This window comes from Octopus bimaculoides, chromosome 15 (genome assembly GCF_001194135.2).
Source record: "Octopus bimaculoides isolate UCB-OBI-ISO-001 chromosome 15, ASM119413v2, whole genome shotgun sequence".
NCBI classification, from domain to species: domain Eukaryota; kingdom Metazoa; phylum Mollusca; class Cephalopoda; order Octopoda; family Octopodidae; genus Octopus; species Octopus bimaculoides.
Window position 1 is genome coordinate 3,485,521 of NC_068995.1, and position 22,452 is coordinate 3,507,972.

Sequence of the window (22,452 nt, forward strand, 5' to 3'; positions counted from 1 at the left end):
AACAGACATACAAACACACACACACACACACACATATATATATACATACGACGGATTTCTTTCAGTTTCCATCTACCAAATTCCATTTAAGGGTTTGGTTGGCCCGAGGGTGCCACGCAGTGGAACTGAACCCAGAACCATGTGGCTGGGAAGCAAGCTTCTTACCACACAACCACTCCTGCACCTATACAATACACACACACACACACACACACACACACACACACACATGCCTGAGTTGACACATATAAACCCCTATTCACACACACACGTATCTGTGTTCAGGTACATATGCACCCACATAAAACAGACATATATCTCCATATGGATACATTTACACACACAAACATACATGCACTCACGTGCACACACACACACACACACACACACACGTTTTATTGTTTTGTTTATTATTCATATATTAGAAATATTATGAATTCGAAACTTGCTTTGATGTGTGTGTGTGTGTTTCAAAACAACAAAAGCAGGTAACCGAATCATATCCTCTGTAGCTACGTCTATCGGTACTTTAATAAAATAATTTAAACAGATAACAAAAAGAAAAAGGAAAGAAGGAAGGAAGGAGAAACAGATAACAAAAAGAAAAAGGAAAGAAGGAAGGAAGGAGAAAGATATCTGCACTAATTTGATAAATCCTTCACATGTACCTGCGTCGACTATCTAGGAAGGTGAAATCGCCATTAAGACACTTTGCGTAGTGGTTCTTCTGTGTGTGTGTGTGTGTGTGTGTGTGCGTTTTATTTTGCTAGCAGCTGATGATTCAACTAATGTTTGTACTCTGTGTGTGTGTGTCTTGCGAATGAGTCATCATAGTAGGCCAAGCAGAGCAGATATCATAGCAGGCATTGCTGGAGCTCCACTGGCAGCAGCTGATAACCAATGTTGAATGAATATTTTTTCGTTTTTTTTTTTCCTTCTTTTTTTTTCTTTTTTACGTAGGTTTCTTTCATTGATAGATTTTTTTATTTATTTATTTATTTATTTTCAAAACTAATACATTTCTACTTACTACCAGTCAGTCAGTCAGTCTGTGTGCATGTCCGTCTGTCCGTGTGTCTGTATGCCTGCATGTCCATCACTCCTTCCTACTCTCACCTCTCCTCCCGCCAGCCCCTCACTCTCACACACGCACACAACCTCCGTTCTCTCTCTCTCTCTCTCTCATCCTCTTACACCTGTTACACCAAAGACATCCACTTACCCATTGGATTATCATCTAAGCTTATTAACATTCAGCCAGCCTGATTGATACCTCTTTGCTTTGTAAAATATATTGAACTGACAGAAAAAAAGAAAAAAAAATGTAGGGTTTTTTTTGTATGCTTTTTTTTATTGTGCTTTTTTTTGTTTCTTTCTAAGGTGTAACAAGAAAAAACAAGCTCATTGCAGTTGTAAATCCTTCCCTCCCTCATTATCTCTCTCTCTCTTCCTCCTCTCCCTCTGCCTGTATCCCCCCCCACATATATGTGTGTGTGTGTGTATGTATTTGTAACTATATATATATATATATATATATATATATACATATATATATGTGTGTGTGTGTATTTGTATATGTGTATATATATGTGTGTGTAATATATATGTACGTGTATGTATTTGTATATGTATATAAGTATGTATGTACGTAAGGTATCTCTGAAAATACAGGGGAATCACAGATGTGTGTCCTTTTTAATTTGAGTGATGATGATGGTGATTAAATTGCTGAAGAATCGTTTAAATCTATCTGTCTAAATTATAGCAGAGCATTGCTTTGTAGACAGATGATATTGTAGTAATATCACACACAGGATATAGATTTCACATATACAACTACTTGTTGTATGCATCGATATGTCATCGTCATCAACATTGTCATCGTCATTGTTTTAACGTCTGTTTTTCCATACTTGCTCGGGTCGTTCGGAATTTGTTGAGACCAATTTTGTGCAGTTGGATGCCTTTCCTTTCACCAACCTTTATCTGTTTCCAAGCAAGGTAATATTTCCCCCATGGCTGGACATGCTTCCATGGAATACTGCGAATGAAGGACACTTCCCCCCTCCACCCCACCGTGTCAGTTGGTGATTCTCACAGTTGTCATACAACATCAAGACAAGGAATCACAAACATACACTCACACATACACACACACACACAATGAACTCCTCTCAATTTCTATCTGCCAAAACCCTTCATGAGGCTTGTAAAATATTCTTTTCTAAACTTTTGGGGAGGGGGCCAGTTGATTAGATCGACCCCAGTATGCAACTGGTACTTAATTTATCGACTCCGAAAGGATGAAAGGCAGAGTTGACCTCAGTGGAATTTGAACTCAGAATGTAAAGACAAACGAAATACCGCTAAGTGTTTCACCCGGCGTGCTAACATTTCTGCCAGCCCACTTTAGTCAGAACGCTAAATATTTTGATGTAACCGGTGATGATTGTGATGACGATGATGATATCTGCTATTTTGTAGTTTAGCAAATAATTCTCAGATAATACAATTTTGGTTTTAAATAGAAATTCATTATTTTTTAAATCTGCCTATGACAAATTTAAAGAACATAAATATATGTTCAATTTTTTTTTCTTTTTTTTAAATGTTCATTCTTTGCAAATTTTTGCCATTTGAATGGAAACGGTATTAGTTATGAAACTTTATTTTTGTACTCATTCCTGACTCATTTTCCATTCTATGGAATTTCTGCGTGTAGAATATAAAAGATTGTGCATGATGGAGGTACAGGTTTTGTTGTTGGGTCACCATCTCTTTAATAGCAAACATCAGAAGTCTGTGTGAATGTGTGTGTTATTATTTTTATTACCGGGCGAAATGCTTAGTCATTACGTTCTGAGTTCAAATTCCACCAAGGTCGACTTTGCCTATCATTCTTTTGGGGGTTGATAAATTAAGTACTAGTCAAGTACTGGGGTCAATGTAATCAACTATCCCCCTCCCCTCAATAATAATCCTTTCTACTTGGAGAAGGGATTAAGTTGATTACATCGACCCCAGTGCGTAACTGGTGCTTAAATTATCGATCCCAAAAGGATGAAAGGCAAAGTCGACCCTGGTGGAATTTGAACTCAGAACGTGAAGACAGACAAAATACTGCTAAGCATTTTGCCCAGCGTGCTAACGATTCTGCCAGTGCGCCGCCTTAATAATAATAATAATAATAATAATAATAATAATAATAATAATATAATATATATTATATATAATATATATTGTAATGATAATGTAATATTTAAGTTTTTTGATGAAAAATATTTCTGCATTTAATTCTTATCAAACTTGACAAAAACCAAAATCTGTTACCATGGCTACTTTTGTTTTATTTCTTAAATTACAATAAAGTTGATGGCTCCCCATTTGGGTATTGAAAAAAAGGTTCACACACCTACGTCTTTCTTTTATGTTTCGCCTTTATCGTATTGATTATAATTTGATTGCTTATGTCACATCTGTTTAACACATGCTTATAGTTCTTTACTTTGAATGTTCAACTGTGTAAATATGATGTTTGTGTGAGAATAGACTTGAAGAAGAGATAGGGGTGATTTATCAACTGTCATTTCTGCTGTCTTCATCATGTAGTTTGTTCCCAGGTAGCAAACAGCAACGGCAGCTGCAGCAGCAGTCGTGGAGGGGGGGGGCTAATCTTAGCTGTGAATCTCAAATACCTTTAGTGGTTTCATACTGTCTGGTTGTCGTCATCGTCTCTCCTTAGGGTATCTCTTTATATGTTCACACATGTAATTGGAAGCTATGTAAAAAAGAAAATACAAAATAAATAAATAAATAAAGGGAGTATTTTAGGGGTTAGAAAAGAATGTTCTGAGAACTCACTGTTGCTTTTAGTATTCTTGTGAATGGAATATATTAAGGTCAGGCATTTTTTTTTTCTATGAAAATTGGCAGGTTTTTTGTTATTGTTGCTGTTGTTGTTTCACATTTTGAAGGTCAGGTGTTGTTATGTTTTTTCTTGACATAATCCATTCAGAGGTCATTTAACATATTCTATCGAAACTAAGCCACTATCATCTTTAGTGTGTCTGCTGTTTTACCTTTTTGGGGTGTTTTTTTTTTTAATGTGTGGACGTGTACGCAAATGTTGTATGATGAACCAGAAAGCTGAAGGTAATAGGGAAAGAATGAGGATTGTTAGGCAAGAATATTTTGTGCAAGCCAGGATGAGAAAATAGGCTGGAAAAGGAAACAATACCTAAGAGAATAGAGAAGGTTTTTAAGAAATGAAAGCATTATGAAGGAAATGACATGGTATTACTGAATGGAGGGATGATTTTGGCTGACACTGGACCACAAAATATGCTGAGGAATTTCCTGGGGTACTGTTGATATCTTTTATAATGACTAATAAGATTCTACCAAAATACAAGTGTTTTAGTCCCGATTCTTGATCTCAGATCCACCGATTGCTAAACTAATGTTAGGAAGGGCATCCAACCATAAAAACCATGCTGAAGCTGATAGTTGAGCTCAGCCGAGTCCTCTGACTTGCCAGCTTCATCGAACCGATGCCAACATGGAAAACAAATGTTAAATTGTGATGATAATAAAGAAGATGATGATTTAATGGCCACAGATAGGTGTAGATTTAATAATATTTTTATATATTTGTACATTTTGTATATTTCGGTTTGCTTTGCAAAACTAAAGAAAAACATTTTCACTTAGAAGACTCAGTGTGTGTTTTGGGGCTTGTCTATTCAGAACTCACAGATATGAATTGGGAATTTTTGAAAGCACTGCCATGGCATACGCTGACACACTCCTACTGAGTCTGGTTTTATAACTCAACCCATTTCCTCACTGAGTCACTTTATGTCAGTGTATCTGGCCTCAGATCTTTTATTTTCAGTTGCTCTGTCACTGTTAAAGCTATAAACATCAGTTCTTTCATCTAGTTAAATTGACTCTCTCACACACACACACACGATTTATAAATAGTCTAATCTATAAGTGCATATAAGTATTTATATTCAGATGTTATCGATAGTTCAAAGTTTGCTGGTTCTTTTCATCACTAGATATCATCATCGTCAGTGTTGTCATCATCATCATCATCACCGTCAGTGTCGTCGTCATCATCATCATCATCATCACCGTCAGTGTCGTCGTCATCATCATCATCATCATCATCATCGTCATTTGTGTTTGTTGTTTTTCCTCCATCAGAAGTGGTTGAATGAGTCTCACAACCTTGCACCTGCCATATTCCTTCATCAGTTAAAGTTATAGGAACCGAAAAAACTGCCAATCCTTCTTTGTGTTTTTCTTCCAATTTATTTATTTATTATTATTATTATTATTATTAAGGCAATGAAGTGGCAGAACCGTTAGTGTGCTGGATAAAATGCTTAGCAGTATTTCGCCTGTGGTTCTGGGTTCAAATTCCGCCGTCGTCGGCTTTGCCTTTCATCCTTTCAGTGTCACTAAAATAAGTACCAGTTGGACACTGGGGTCGATGTAACCGATTCATCCTATTCCCCAACATTTCAGGCCTTGCGCCTGTATTAGAAAGGATTATCATTATTATTATTATTATTTTTTTTTTTTGGTAGGTAGGGGGTCAAGATTTTTACTGCTATGTCTTGCCTGTCACCAAACATAACGTTGTGGTCTAGCTACATGTTATTGTGCTGCCACATGAGAATTTGTCCATGATGGAACCAAAGAGTTTCCTTCTGCCCTGTATCAAATACACACACATGATGAGCTTTCATTTTTCATCAACTAAATCCACTCACAAGGCTGTGGTTGGCCTGAGGCTATAGCAGAAGACACTTTCCCAAGGTGATACGAAGAGGGACTGAACCTGGGACCATGTGTTTGGGAAGCAAACTGTTTAGCACACAGCCATGCCTGTACCTCAGACTGTTGTCTTTTTTAAAAACAATGACTCAACAATGACATCTTCCATTGTTTATTCATTGCACTTATAACAATAATGCTGTTTCATGTTGTTCCAATTTTTTAGCATGAAGAATTTTTTTATTGCTGTAGCCTTGGTCATATCGGTTCATTGCTGTAGCCTTGAAGTGGACCTCTAGAACCAAGTGACCTCTTCAAATGCTTCTGAGTGATCCTCCTCACAAGATACACCATATTCTAGTCTGATATTGTGTCATACTGTTCACTCTCATCAGACTATGTTTCATTATATCACATTTAGATTGTTGTAGTCAGCTTGCTTAATGAAATGGTGAGGAAAGCTGTCCAATTTATTAAAACAAAACTTGTGAGGTGCAGCAGAGAGAATCTTAGCTTGTTATGATAATTTGTCGACACCTGTCTAAGTATGTGGTTGTGCATCAGTACAGTGATTGTCTTGTCATTAATATAACGAGCACGGCTATGCTTAGCTGAAGACAGCTATGCTTAGCTGAAGAGGTCAAATAAGATAGAAACATATCTGGAGTTGCTGCTCTTTAAGTGTAACGAGGCTTCCCACACTGGATAGAAAGAAAAAAAAAACACTTAGAAACTCTGAATGTTCTCAATATATACATGTTCATTCGTGTGTGTGTGTGTGTGGTGAGAAGTTATTGTCTGATGTAAGAACATCTCCAGTTTTGTCACACTGTCTCCCTTTCAATGCTGATTATGTAACGTGGGTAACAACATTTGTGATGTACTTTTTATGACTCATTGTTGCAGACCATTATTTTTACATCTGGATTATTGTATTATCTATTTTATCAGTGAACTGAAAGTACAGGAAGTGTTGATGCACCAATCGTCTGCCAGGAATACCTGCAGCCACAGTCTAGTTAACATCTAAAGTATTGGGTTACACCTTACGCAGCCTTTCAACATCTTATGTCTCGTATCTATCTCGCTACTTTACTTTAAATTATCCTCTACAAACATTGAGCTACCATCGTCTTTCAAATATAAATAATTCTTTTTAGTTGTTTCTTCGCAAATAAATAACAACAACCTATGTGTTTCTGTTGTCGACTGCCATGTTGACAATATCGTCCTGTCTCTGATTGCAGTATCATAACATCTGACTCTCTAAATTTATAACTAACTTCTCATGGTACAAGTTTTATTATCATTTGAAAAGTTTTTTTTTTTTTTTACTGTTAGTTTCTTGTTGATATTCTTCGTTCAGTTTATTGAGTAGTGAGTAGGTCTCTCAGGATCAACCAAATACGTGCAATTACAAATTCCACAAATCGTATTTAGCATCTTGATGGTATTCTTGATGTTTTAAGGGTTTTTCTGTCTGAATATCCTGTTGTATTTGCTCGTAGCAGGATATGGCCTTTGAAAACCAATGAAAAGATGTAGAACAATGAGCCCATTTTTAAATGGAATTCATTCTAATTTAAAACTGGTTTTTTTCCTGTTGCTTTGTATAGATATTTTGTTGTTTGTTTGCTTATGTCTATGTGTCCTGTTATCACTCCTTTGTTTATTTTTCTGGTTTCCCCTCATTAGTCACAGCTTTAAGCCTTTTTGACACCAACCTGTCTGTTTCTGAGCCTATGATACAAGTTTCCAGTTCTAAAGTGAATTTTATGATCCAAACTCCAGCTTAATAACGACAAAGTTGTTTTACTAAATTCTTCATTATTTTCAAAATTACTTGAAACAAAGTCCATGTATTTCAACAGAAATATGGTAACAAAAGGGTTAAAGTGATCAAAATTAAAATCTTCCATCTAAATTTCTTGATAATTTATGTTCCAAAATAGAAGCTTCCACAGTTTTCATCTACCAAATTCCACCCACAATACTATTGATCATCTTGAGATTCTTGCAGTAGACACTTGACCTAAGTGTCATTCAATCAGATTGAACCTGGAACCATGTGGCTCTGAATTCTGCAGTGAACTTAACCACATAGCCAAACCTGTTTCACAACATTTTGAAGCAATTTCTTTTTTTTTTTTTTTTCTCAATATCTCGATTTAATACTTGAGATATAATGAATCTGAAACTATTTCTTATCACTCTCCACCTGGTTTATGTTTGTTTACTGTATTTTCCAACATATAAGTCAGCATAATATATGGTGTAAACATTGAAACCTCATCTCCGTTTTCCCAAATCCTGCTGTATTTCACGTGGAATTTTGTATCCTCCTTCAAAGTTGTCTTGGTGTAGACGTTCACCTATCGTTTTGCTCTGTAAATCTTGGAATGAAGAATTCGACATGTACGTCAGAAAATATGGTAGTTTTGTTCTTCTTTTGCCCTGCTTCTTTTTGTCATTGGACTGTGGCCATGCTGGGGCACCATCTTGAAGGGTTTAGCTGAGCAAATTAACCCCAATGCTTATAATTTTAAAGCCTGGCATTTGTTCTGTTAGATTCTTTTGCTGAACCTCTAAGTTACAAGGATGTAAACAAACCAATGATGGTTGTCAAGTGGTAGTTGGAGACAACGACAAACGCTCCACACACATGCATAAACGATGGGCTCTTTTCGGCTTCCATCTACCAGATCCACTCACAAGGTATTGGTTAGCCTGAGACAGTAGAAGACAGTTGCCCAAAGTGGCATGCTGTGGGAACGAACCCAGAATGATGTGGTTAGGAAGCAGACTTTTTACCACACAGCCATGCTCATGTATTTTCTAATTAATCATTCATTTATATCCTCCACTTCGTCATCATTTAACGTCTGTTTTCCATGCTGGAATGGGTTGGGTGATTTGCCAGGAGCTGGCTAGTCAGAAGACTGCACCTGTCTGCTTTGTTTTCTGCACCTGGATGCCCTTCCTAACACCATTTTTACCTAGTGTATTGGGTGCTTTTCATGTGGCACCAGCACTAGTGGAGGGTCACAAGATTCTTTGCCTCAACTGAGAGGAGTAACAGCGAGGGAGGTGGCTCAGTGCCAGGTGATGAGGGGTTAGAGTATGAGCAGAGGGACAGAAACAGGTGTCTTGCAGCAGAGGAGATATATGACTGCTTCAATTGGAGAGAGAGAGAGAGAGAGAGAGAGAGAGAGAGAGAGAGAGAGAGAAATGGTGAAGATGGAGCATGAAAGATTAACTGAGGTGTTGTGTTGAAATATTGGTTTCAAATTTTGACGCAAGGCCAACAAATTTGTAGGGAGTGGGTAAGTCGATTACTTTGACCTCAGTGCTCAACTGGTGCTTATTTTATCGACCCCTGAAAAGGATGAAAGGCAAAGTCGACCTCAGCAGAATTTGAACTCAGAACGTAGCCAAGCATTTTGGCCCACGAGCTAATGATTCAGCCAGCTCACCACCCTAGCTGTGTTGAAATATTCACAGAACTACACAGTATGAGTGTCCTGTTGTATGAGTAATTTGCTGTTCGAGCTGAGGCTCGTGTGAATTTTTTTTCTTGAAGTACAAACGGAAATCGACAGTATGAGCACACAAAACGTCCCATCTTTAAGGTAATTCAGTTAATAAAACCAGTTTACATATTTTCTTTTATATTCTCTTTTTTATAATTGTCATTTTACTTGTAACTACACTCTTTCTGTTTTAAAACCCCTAAAAAATTATTTTTGAGTGGTTTTGGGGTTCTGGAACGGATTTATTATATTTTAGTTAATTTCAGTGGGGGAAAATTTATTTGTAAAATGAGTAAATCGTAAGAGAAGCTCAGTCATTGAACGAATTAAGAATTAAACTCGTTCTGTGAGGTATCACTGTATTTATGTCTGTGAATGAGTGTTTCATTTCATGAGAACAATGAACTCTTAACACTTAAATATTTGTCACTTCCATCATTCTTCACTCTAAATCACTCCAACATCCTTATTGTTGGGATTTCCCTCTCTAACTTGTCAACAACTCTTTTTATGTTTACTTCTGCTGGTGACTCAAACTATTTCTATTTCATCATGTATCTTTCCATCATGTATCAGTCAATTAGCTGCAGCCATGCTGGAGCACCACCTTGAAGGATTTCAGTTGAACAAACTGCGCTAAATCACTAAGTTACAGGGATGTAAATGAATGTGAGAGGGGAATATGTTGAATAAAATCATAATTAACTGACCCTCCTCTATTTTCTTTTACCCAAAGCCAGGGACTTTTCAGCACCCATCATATACTGAGAATGTGTTAAGACTGTAAAGAAATGGTGCAGCCTTGCTTCACTGGGTGTGTAACATTTATGTGAATGAACGACCGAGAGGCACAGAATGTACTGAGAGGAAAACTAGGGTGTCGAGTGCAAGAGGGATTGGAAGTAGTGTATAAGAAAGAGGATTGCATTGTTTTGGAGTGGTCATGAGTATGGATGACAAGAGATGAGTAAAGGAGTGCCTGGAGATCCAAGTGGAAGAGGAAGACCCAATCTTCATTAAAATCCTTTTATCGGGGCTCAGGTGTTTGCTACTAATTACGTTATGGTGGATTTATAACTAATATTTGTGTGTGTGTGTGTGTGTGTGCCTTAAGTCCGCTATAACATAATTACTTGCCAAGCCAATTACTGCTCCTGTAATCACTAAATTCCTAATGAACTGACACTAATAACGAACTAAAACCTTGATCTAGATCCAACTAGGATATATGAGCTTTGTAATCCCTTAACCATAAAATTGAATAAAAGACAATAGAAATAATTGTATAAAAATGTAAAAGGAAGAAAAATAAAATTCTGGGGTCTATTTGTTCAAATAAAATTCTCCGATGCTGTGCCCCAGCATGGTCACAGTCTAATGAGTGAAACAAGTAAAAATAAAAAATACCAGAAGCCTAAAGACGAAGGGACCAACTGCTGGACGATCAGTTGGTGTCCCACTGTCGTATTTGATGCTGAGAGCCAAGGTTGAATGATGTTTGTGTGTAAAATGGAAAGCTTGGTGACAGTGAGACAAGGTGACTGTATGAGCGGGGTTCCTGTGTCTAAGGGTTTCATGAAAGGCCTGATTGGAGGCCCAGTCTTCTGAGTTTTTTTTTTACAGGGTTTGACAAAATTGAAGGACTGCTGCAATAAGTTTGTGAATCTGAGAGGGGAATGTGTTGAATGGAATCATAATTAACTGATCTTCCTGTGTTTTCTTTTACCCAAAGCCAGCGACTTTTCAGCACCCCTCATATACTGAGAATGTGTTAAGACTGTAAAGAGATGGTGCAGCCTTGCTTCACTGGGTGTGTAACATTTATGTGAATGAACGACCGAGAGGCACAGAATGTACTGAGAGGAAAACTAGGGTGTCGAGTGTAAGAGGGATTGGACGTAGTGTATAAGAGAAAGGATTGCATTGTTTTGGAGTGGTAATGAGTATGGATGACAAGAGATGAGTAAAGGAGTGCCTGGGGATACAAGTGGAAGAGGAAGACCCGAAGAAGCTATGGGAAGAAGTGGTGAGAGTTAATCTCAGAATGTTGAACCTTACAAAGGAGATGACTAAGAAACCCAACAAATGGCAACTTGTCGTGATTGAGGCTCAGCTAATGTATGCCCGCATGGGAAAAAGGATGTGAAAATGACAAATGATGATATTGTCATTACCAGTGACATCATCGACACCATTTAATGACTGCCAAACATTGTAAACCTTTGTAGGGGGTGCAGCCAAGCATTCACTAATAAGAGTCTACGTTTTGTTAGTAATAGTCATTTTTGTAAATGTGGTACTATGAGTTCTTTAAGTAGTATATTTGGCGTTTTGTGTTTCGTCACACTTGATACTCTGAGTGTTGTGTTTAGTTGTGAAGGAAATGTTTTTTTGTGAATGGGATTAACATGACGTGTGTCTGTAGTCATAATTTTAACTTCTCCATCTGGAAATATATTATGTATATGCAGTGAGCTGTGACACAACAATAGATAGACTTTATGAGATAATTCAATTATGGCAAGTGTGTAATTTATTCATAACTTACACAAATGACACAAATCTTCTTTCATTTTTTTGTCAGAGAAACTTAACACCGATCAAGTCAAATATTAAAAAAAAACGTTTTAAATCTTTTTAATTTTAATGTAGCATGTCCATAAGAGATGTTATCTTGGGACAAATACTGCAGCAACTGGCCGATCAAACTGTGTACATACATTAACCCTTTAGCATTCAGATGATTCTGTCAAATGTTAGCTTCATTTATTTATATTAAAAAAAAAGAAATCTTGTATTGTCATGTAGCTTTGAGATTTCAAAGATATGATTGTTTATTATGAGAATGGCATTGTAAGGTAAGTGTGAGAGGCTGGATCTGCCCTGTTTGAACATAAAACAGGTAGAATATTTGGGCCAGATATGGCTGGTTTAAATGCTAAAGGGCTGCAGAACCAGCACGATCCAATGTATAACAAAGGCTGTATATTTTGAACTGCAGTTACAATTCACCTAATGAGCCATCTACCCAGTTTTAGTCACCGCGTATGGGGGAACCTGAGGCTATAGAAAATAGATAAACTACTACTACTACTACTACTACTACTACCTATCTGTAAACACATATTCTTTAAACTAACTTCAGATTCCATTGGAATTTTTTGCTATTTTTTTCATGTTTTTTTTAAAAAATTGTCTTTCATTATTTTTATGAATATTTCATCTTTATGACTATTTCAGAATTCTACGGACTTCACATGTGATTCACCTCAGTTCCATGTTAGCATCCTATCAAGATGCCAATCTCCAAGATGTCAATGATTTCAGATTTTAATTTAAAGAAAACTCTTCAACCAGCCACACAGAATTTTGAGAATGAAACAATAAGCCACGGAAATGTTATCTTGAGACAGAACTCGCAAAACCAGTATGCAGGACGAGAGCTTCAGAAAACCTAAGTTATTACCTTGTTTTCCTGTAATATCACCAGTATGGTTTGGTCAGGAACCCTCCTCCCTAACAATGAGGGCTAGTTCTCCTTTAATCCCTTCCTTTCCAGCTCTTCGCTGTTGTTCCTCAATGTCCATATCTATCACTTCTGTTCCCGTTATTAGCTTCAGCTTCCCAAACCGGACTGTCACACTATGAGCGTTCTGCCACTGAAAGTTATGGACAGTGAACCTTCTGTCCAAGTCACTGACACTGACCAAAACTTAGTCACACAAGAGGTTCCATGGAAATTGATGGAACCCCATGGATTAGTAGAAATAATATCGAATCTTTTAGAGAAGGTAAGTTACAATAAGTTCTCTTTTATTTTTTGTTGTTGCCCTACAAAGTAAATTTCTGGCATGCTTTTTCTCATTCACCACATTACTGAGCTACCATTTAGCATAAAGGATTTCCTCTATACTTTGCTGATACTTCCTCCAGGTGCTGGGCAGTGGGTTTGAACCTGAAACAATGTGGGTACAAAGCAAGTTTCTAAACCACATAGTCATGCCAGCACCATGAAAAGACGAGGCAGTTTGTTTATCCTCATTATCGGTGTCATTAACATCTTAATTATCATCGTTTAAAATTAATTTCTTTGACCTGGCATTGATTGGTTGATGGAGTTTTAAGAGTTATTCCAATTTGCATGTTTCCATTTCAAAAATTTACATTTTCTGTTTCAGATTCTATGTAATTACCATTCTCTGTGATTCTAGATTGTCTGGAAATTGAATATCAATACAGCTTCTTCCTTCACGTTTCTCTTTACAGGTACTTATTATCGACAGCCGCTCATTTCTGGAGTTTAACACCTGCCATATACGTCACTCAGTCAATGTCTGTTGCTCTAAGCTGGTGAAAAGACGTTTACAGCATGATAAGGTGAGATATTTTCCTGTTGTTGTTCTTGTTGTTATTATTGTCATTTAGATTACTGACGGCTTTTGTTTAATATCAACAACTTTTGGGTTGAAAATATTGCGTGCAAGGTTTCATGTCATAAAAAACAGTTGGCAACAAAACTAACTGGAATCAAGATTGTGAGGGCACATAGTCTAGTGGTTAAGATGTTGCATTAACAATCAGGAGAATGAGGTTTCGATTCCCAGACTGGCTGTGTATTGTGTTCTTGAGCAAAGCACTTCATTTCATGTGACTCCAGCCCACACAGCTGTAACTAAGTTACTCCATGATGGATTGACATTCAAGGGTGAGATAGCGACCCAGGAAAATCATCCGAATGGAGGTCTTGTGAATTGTGTGTCTTATTCAGCAGTTGTAAGAATGAATAATGCAACCCATATTCTGACTGTGAATTCCGACTGGTTGGGATTGGTTGTTCAACCGCATTGAAGGATGAATGAATGAAACCAAGATATTCTTTTATGAGGCCAACTTTGCCTTTCATCCTGTCGGGGTCAATGAAAGTACTGGGGTTGATGTATTCAAATAGCCCCTCCCCTCAAAATTTCTGGCCTAATCATCATCATTATTTTGGGGTGAGAGAGCAGTGCATGACATCAAAGTGATGCTGGGGTACAGATAAACAAGTCCTAATATAGCCATCATGACTACCCGTCTGATAAAGGTACACCTGGCATGGGCATCACAACCACATGTGCATGACATGGTAACCTCATACCAAGATAAACAGCGCATGATCTTGCAAGTTGGGGCCCAGTTAGAATTTTCTTCAGGTCTAGTAGCCATCCTGCTCAAAAGGTCTCTGAATAAGGGTTGTTTGAGGATGATGAATGAAACACCCATGTTTCCAGGGGTGAATTATTCAAACCCTAAAGAACCCCTCTCAACGCATGGCTATTATGCTCCTTCTCAGGATCAGAAATGCACAGGTCTTTGGCCACCAAGGGACATACTCAACTGGTTATGGTCAAGCAACTGACAAACGAATCTCTCTGGTATTGAGCAGAATATTTGCTGTAGTCCATCGTTTAAACCAGTGCCTTTCAACCATTTTTTGTCTATGGACCCCTTTCGATCCCTATTCTATTCTGCTGGACACTCATAGCCATTCGCTGTATATAAAAGAAAACCGTACTGTATTTTCATCATCATCATCATCGTTTAACATCCGCTTTCCATGCTAGCATGGGTTGGACGATTTGACTGAGGACTGGTGAACCAGATGGCTGCACCAGGCTCTAGTCTGGTCTGGCAGAGTTTCTACACCTAATATTTCATGTACTGTAGAAGCATAACTAATTTTAACAAGAAAACCTTATATGGACACCCCCCACCAAGGGACACAGGGACCCTGGTTGAGAATCGATGCTTTAGACCAAAACAAAACATGTACATGATAACACTTCCAATCAGTTAAGAGCAGAAGCTGTGAGACCCATTGCCTGGTGCTTACTACATCAGGGCATTTATCATCATCATCATCATCGTCATCATCGTCATCATCATCATCATCATCATCATTATTGTGTGAGAGAGCAATGCATGCTATCAAAGTGACAATGGGATACAAATATACAAAACCCATATTATTATTATTATTATTATTATTATTATTATTATTATTAGTTGTTGTTTACTAACAAGACCGTTTTGTCTCATTTTTACATTATAATTTACTACAAAATTTGATGTATCACTGTCACCAATTATACAACCAACAATTACTAAAGTAATTAACAATGAAACGAGCTAAATATCAAAGCAGACTGTCATCTAAGTCAGTGTGACTCATTGATGCCGCTATACACTCACTCTACACACCCAGCCCCAACTCCACCGCTCTCTCTCTCTCTCTCTCAACACAACACAACAAACAGTCCTGTCCGTCTCCTCCTCCTCCTCCCCTCTTAGTAATCTATTTAATAGTGGATCTATCTCTCTGTTCTCCACGAAATTACATTGTTTATTTATTAGCATTTGTCGAGAGGCCGGCTAACTGTATGTCGCAGAATGGACGGCTTGTTTAAGCCCGGCTGATACTTATTCATTAGCTCGATGCCAAATTACAGCCTTCAATTGTTTTATTACCAGTTAACACACCTTCAAATAATAACAGTAATAATAATAATAATAATAATAATAATAATAATAATCCTTGCTATTGTTTAACTTTTGGTGTCGTTCAGAAGAGATGTCGCTTTGAACGTGATTCTTTTGCTTGTGAGTTTTTGTCGTTGGTCTAAAGTGGTGGCCTTGTCGTGTGGTCAAGAAGTTGGCTTTGCAACCATGTGGGTTTGAGTTCAGTCCCCACTCTGTTGTACCTTAGGCAGTTGTCTTCCATTATAGTCCTGGGCTAATCAATGCTCTGTGAGTGAATCCGAGAGATGGAAAAACTGTGTGGAAGCCTGCACTAGGTGCAGGTGTGGAAGTGTGGTTCAGAACTTTGTTTCCCCGACTACGTAGTTTCGGGTTCAATCTCACCCTGTGGCACCTGGGGCAGGTTTCTTCTTCTATCACCCCAGGTTGTGCCAGACTTCTGTGTCTCTTTTGGCAGGGTTTTTACAGCTGGATGCCCTTCCTAATGCCAACCACCCAGCAGGGTGTACCAAATATATACCATAACAGAAATAGAGTATTGAAGTATTAATAGATTATTAAAAATGTTATAGTAGAATAGTAGTACCACTAGAGATATGATTAAAGATATAGAAGAGTAGGTACTATGAAAGATATCATTAATAAGATATATAGTACAGTAGGTTCTATAAACGCTATCAAAAAAGACATGGTATAGTAAGTACGATGAGAGGTTATCGTTAAAAGGATAGTATAGTCTCGATAGTTTTGAAAGATATTAAAAAAATGATATTTTTTAGATAAGAAAATCTATTCTGTTTGTTTTGTTGTTTTAAGAATATTTTTGCATTACTTTATTATCAATATAAATGGAATATGTTTATTAATAATATAGATTAAATGTGTTTTGTATCTTGATAATTTTTACAAATGTTTCATGAAGTGTGTGTGTTTTTTTTCATTTATTTATTAAAGAAATATTTGTCTTTGCATAATATTGGTTTGGTTCAGTTGTAAGACATTGATTTATATTTTTTTCACTTTTATTAATTCTCACCTTACCAAATGTTGTCTCACTAAAGTTGGAAGTTATTCTATGTAAAAGAATCTTAAATATGTTAAAATCAAGAATAAATATTTTTTCTACTCCATTATCTGAAAGTTGTTTGCATATAAAACATGGTATTTTGGATTATTTTCTAGGAACTGAATCTTGAATTAAGATCTTTTAGTCAACTCATTAACATAATTATGTTAATGTCATCATCATAATTAAACGGTTATCCTTTTTTAGTCATTAGACTGCAGCTGTTCTGAGGAACTGTTTTGAAAAATTTTTAGTGGAACAGGTCAACCCCAGTACATTTAAAAAAAATTATAAGCCTGGTATTTATTCCGTTAGTCTCTTTTGCTGAACCACCAAGTCACGGGGCTGTAAACACATCAGTACCAGTTGTCAAATAATGGTGGGGGACAAACACACACACACAAAGAGAGAGAGGTTTTTTTTAGTTTCCATTTACCCAATCCATTCACAAAGCTTTGGTCGGCCCGAGACTATAAAAGAAGACACTTGCCCAAAGTGTCACACAGTGGGACTGAACCTAGAACCATGCGGTTGGGGAGCAAGCTTCTTACTACAGATCCACACACACACACACACACCACACACACATACACACACACACACATGTATATTTGGACTCATTTGACATCTCATTAATTTTCTTTTGGAAGAAACTCTTCCCCAGTTGATTATTATTATTATTATTATTATTATTATTATTATTATTATTAATATTGCAGACATATTCTCTTTATTTAAAGTTCAAAGAGTATTTCATCACACCTGCACTTGTTGCCGATCAATAAAAGACGGAATCAGGCTTCAATCAACAAAAATCTATCATAGGAATAAGACTGAAAGTTATCTATAGACAACAACTACATCAAAAGTAAACTAAAACAACCCTGGTGACCTAACCTCCCTTATCCACCCCCATCTTCAAATTAATTCCTATTTCGGTTTCACTTGTTTTTATTTATTTCTCATTTTTTTATTTTAATATTTCTGTCTGTTTTTTGAAAACTAGAAGAGAACAGAATGGTAATTATCGATCTCAGTTTGTTTATCTCATCTTTTGGGGTTCAATATCATTACATCTCTCAGAATATTCTTCAACTACCATTCTTTCTAGAATGTTCCTTCACTTTTCTGACTGGTTTCAGCTATTGGATTGCTGTCGAACTGGAACATCACCCTCTGGGGTTTTCAAGGATCATTTGGGCCCCAGTATGCGAATGTGTGTGCATGTGTAGAAATAATATACAGGTGTGTGTGTGTGTGTGTGTATGTGTAGAAATATATAGATATGTGTGTGTAGGGTCTACAGGTGTGTGTGTGTGTGTGCAGAAATATATAGATGTCTGTGTGTGTAGGGTCTACTGGTGTGTGTGTGTGTCTCCCACCAGTACTTGACAGTTGGTGTTGATTTGTTTACTTCTCTGTAACCTAGCAGTTTGACAAAAGGTGACCTCAGAATTAGTACTAGGTTTAGAAAAAACAGAAAGGAAACAAGTGCTGGGGCTGATTTGTTTGAGTAAACCTTCCAAGGCAATGCTCCAGCATGGCCACAGTTCAATTACTGAAAAAAAAAGTGCAAAATAAAAGATGTTAAAAGTTTCTGTTTGTGCATTTGGTGTCAGTATGTTTGCTGTGATTCTTTGAAAGCATGTCTGGACAAGGTGTAAGGATATTGGACCCCCAAAGCTGAGATCAATAATTATCATTATGCTCTCCTCTAGTCTTCAAAAAACAAGGGGGAATCAGGTGCAGTCGCAGGAATTTTACAAAGAGAGGGCACAAGGTCAGAAGGGAATACAATTCCAGGAGGAAAGGGTATTAATAGCATTATTTAGAAGGGCATATTTCTTTTCTTGAGGAGGGCATGTGCCCCTCAGCATCTCCCCTTTCTCCCTGGGTCTGCCACTGGTAATATTACTTTGCTTGGAAACAGGTGAGGCCTGGTGACAGGAAAGGTATCCAGCCATAGAAAATTCTGCTTCAATGACATCTTGTATGATGTATGTAAGCAAAGTGATGACGATGTTTCTGTTAAGTTTTACGTTTTGTTAAATTTTAGGTTCACATAAAAGATTTGCTGGCTCAAACATGTCACATTGATGCCGATGAGAATGCCGAAATTATTGTCTATGACCAATGCACTGAGGAACCAGCCTATTTGACGGGGGACAATTTCTTGGTTGTATTACTGCAAAAACTTTCTTCTGCCTACAAAAGTGTCACACTTCTAAAAGGTAAGTGCAATCCTAAATTTGTCTCTTTCTCTCTCTCTCTCTTTTTTAATATTTCCTACTTACAGGCTTATTAATAATAATAATAATAATAATTATATTGTAATCCATTTATAAAAATGCTTTAAATAAATCTTTTATCCTTTAAATGGTATCTCGAAAATAATTTGCCTAATTAGATTACATATTACCTAATGATTTTTATTATTATTTATGAATAATAATAATAATGATAATAATAATAATGATAATGAGGATGATGTTAATGATAAAAATAATAATGCTTTCGCTATTAACCACAGGGGTTAACGAAAAGATTGGGGACTGTACAGAATAATACAGAGTGAGATTATGTAAAATGATGTGAGTAAAAATAAAGGGAGATGACAAAACTAAAACAAAAAAGTTTGGAGCAGGAAGACCTTCAAGGGATAATAATAATAATAATGATAATAATTCTTTCTACTGGAGGCAAAAGGTGTGAAATTTTAGGGAAAGGGGCTAGTTGATTACATTGGCCCCAGTGCTCATCTGGTACTTATTCCATTGGCTTCAAAAGGATGAAACTTCAGCAGCATTTCAACTTGGAATGTGAAGACAAATGAAATGCTGCTAATAATAATAATAATAATAATGATAATAATAATAATGATAATGATAATGATGATGATGATAATGATGATGATGATAATGATAATAGAGCTGGCCAAGTACTATGCATAGCTATAATATTGAGATTGAAAGGCAGGGGCAAATTATGCCTCCCTAATCTACAAAAGTAAAATATTTTGCATTTTATGCATAGTAATTAGATTAACCTTCATAATTTTATTGAATTAGGTCCATATTTTGCCATAAAAAGAAAATGTTGCTATCGATCTATTTTATTCAAAGTAGGCACTGCCTACCTTGCCTACCCAGGTGGCATGTCCCTGGCAGATAGTTAAGAAATTCACTTGACAACAATCGGGTTTAAGGTTCGGTGTGAGTGTGTGCCATCTGAGAGCCCAGTGTCTTTTAGCGAAGCCATGAGTCAGCCCGAGGCTGAGTCAGCATGGCTTGGTGGGAACTGTGTAGGATGGGTTGTACCTGTAATTCAGTAGGTAATGCCTTGTCACACACCACAACACTGAGTCAAGATGAGTCATGCTAATTCTTCCTGAGAACTTCTCAGCCACATTGTTCTGGGTTCACCCTCATTGAATGGCACCTGAGGCAAGTCTCCTACTCTTGCCCCAGGCTGACCAAGCCCTTGGGAGTGGATCTTGTAGACAGAAAGAAGCCTGTCATATATATATGTATATATATATGTGTATATTATACACACAAATCACACACACACATGTATGTATATATATCTGTGTGTCTTTGTGTTTGTCCCCACCACTACATGACAAGTGATGGTTTGTTTATGTTCCCTTAACTTAGCAGTTTGGCAAGGAGAGACCGATACAATAAGTACCAGACATATCTTAACCAACCTACAATTCATTTATTGTATAGAGTTGTTTTTTTAGCCCTAGGTTAGTCCTGATGGCTGCAGATTAATGATTAACAGTTTTCCATCCATGGCCATCCTGTATTTGATTAAGAAATACTGTATCTACAACTACATTACCTGTTCTGTCCTACCTTGCTTCCTTTTTTTATTATTATTATTATTTCCTAAGGCTATAGGGTATATGATTTAATAGCTATTTGGCTGTAATTATTAGTAGATCTGGTGACCAGGTGAAGGAGACACTCTGTTTAGCTCTCGGTCAGTTAAAGTGATTAAGAACACATGATTTGAAAATGTTAAATCATAATTGCTCGTTTTTCAACATCTAAATGTTTTGTTCTGAACTGCTGGAAAGTTTGTTGCAGAGATGTCTTTAAAGGTTAAGAATTTTTTACTATTGAGAAAAAAAAAAGGAAAAACTCAAGGAAAGAAAAGATATTTCTCAAATGGATTTTGGATTATTTTTTTTTATTTGTGAAGCATAAGTTAACTAGAAATCTTAATTTTTATTTCTCTTTCTATTTTGACATTCTTCCCTAATTTAGCTTGATTGATTTTAATTAATTTTCTTAATAATTTTTACTTTGAAAATGAAAATTAGTTTCTTTGCATTGTTAACCCCAGTATATAACCGGTAATTTAACAAGATTACTGACCTGAGCATAAAATAAAGGCTACGATGACTCAGACAGCATATGACCTTGACATTTATTAATGCCGCCATCTTACAGAAATTCTTCTCAAATCCTCATTAAATGGTTCCTGCCAAAGTAGTTTTTGTCTGTTTTTAGCGGAGAAGGACAAACATTGAGGATTCAATCAACTTTAAATATCGCTCGGAAAGTGATATTGATTTTTTCCTCCTACTTTGATTTTCTTCCAATCAGTTCACCATTATTTATTGGTTCTTTCATGTATTCCTCGTCTTTTATGCCTTCTCGTGCTATACTTTGTTTCTGATGCTATTTATTTACATAATTTTTCAAGATTTCTTTTTTCCCTTATTATTTCAAGTAATGCACGTGGAAAAAATAATTTGTCTTCTTTCTTTACTGAGCAGAACGAAATCATGTAAATCTTTTAGTTTTTCTTCCTTCCTTTCTTCCCAAGGCTACTGTACAGTTACTAACCTCATAGAACAAGTCTTAATTATTCTCATTCTAATCACCATAAATTGTTGTACATCACTTAACGACGGCAGACTTATTCTGTTGTCTGGTTCGGCACCATCACCTGCTGCTAAACCAGGTACCTTTAGCATTTTGTTGCAAATAGGCCTGAGCAGAGGGCAGTCTGGTTGATTTGGGTCTACCACTCCATTCCAACAGGGTCATCTGCCCAAGTTAGTGGCACAGGGACGACCCTTTAGTAAAGAATTCTCAGTTTTATAAACCATTCCTATTCTTATATTCTGTTCTGTTACTTAGAAAACTTTATATACATCACATGTATGTATGTATGCATTCCAGTAACCTGTACACGAATCATGTGTATTTAAATTTAACACTGATTATTAAAATATAGAATGAATATTTAGAAATGGGGCCTAAATTTTTATATATATATATATATGTATATATATCATCATCATCATCATCATCATCGTTTAACGTCCGCTTTCCATGCTAGCATGGGTTGGACGATTTGACTGAGGACTGGTGAAACCGGATGGCAACACCAGGCTCCAGTCTGATTTGGCAGAGTTTCTACAGCTGGATGCCCTTCCTAACGCCAACCACTCAGAGAGTGTAGTGGGTGCTTTTACGTGTCACCCGCACGAAAACGGCCACGCTCGAAATGGTGTCTTTTATGTGCCACCCGCAC

At 36.8% G+C, this 22,452-nt stretch overlaps 1 protein-coding gene across 2 annotated transcripts in view; it reads left to right on the forward strand.

Annotated features, from left to right (window-relative positions):
• The window catches only part of LOC106876653 (tyrosine-protein phosphatase vhp-1), a 95,411-nt gene that overhangs the window by 20,335 nt on the left and 52,624 nt on the right, over positions 1–22,452 (forward strand). For both annotated transcript variants that reach the window (XM_014925269.2, XM_014925270.2), the window contains exons 2-4: positions 12,558–13,108; positions 13,584–13,694; positions 18,956–19,130. In XM_014925269.2, the coding sequence (XP_014780755.1) occupies positions 12,962–13,108; positions 13,584–13,694; positions 18,956–19,130 (433 nt within the window). In that variant the 5' untranslated portion in view covers positions 12,558–12,961. The remainder of the gene's footprint in view (positions 1–12,557; positions 13,109–13,583; positions 13,695–18,955; positions 19,131–22,452) is intronic.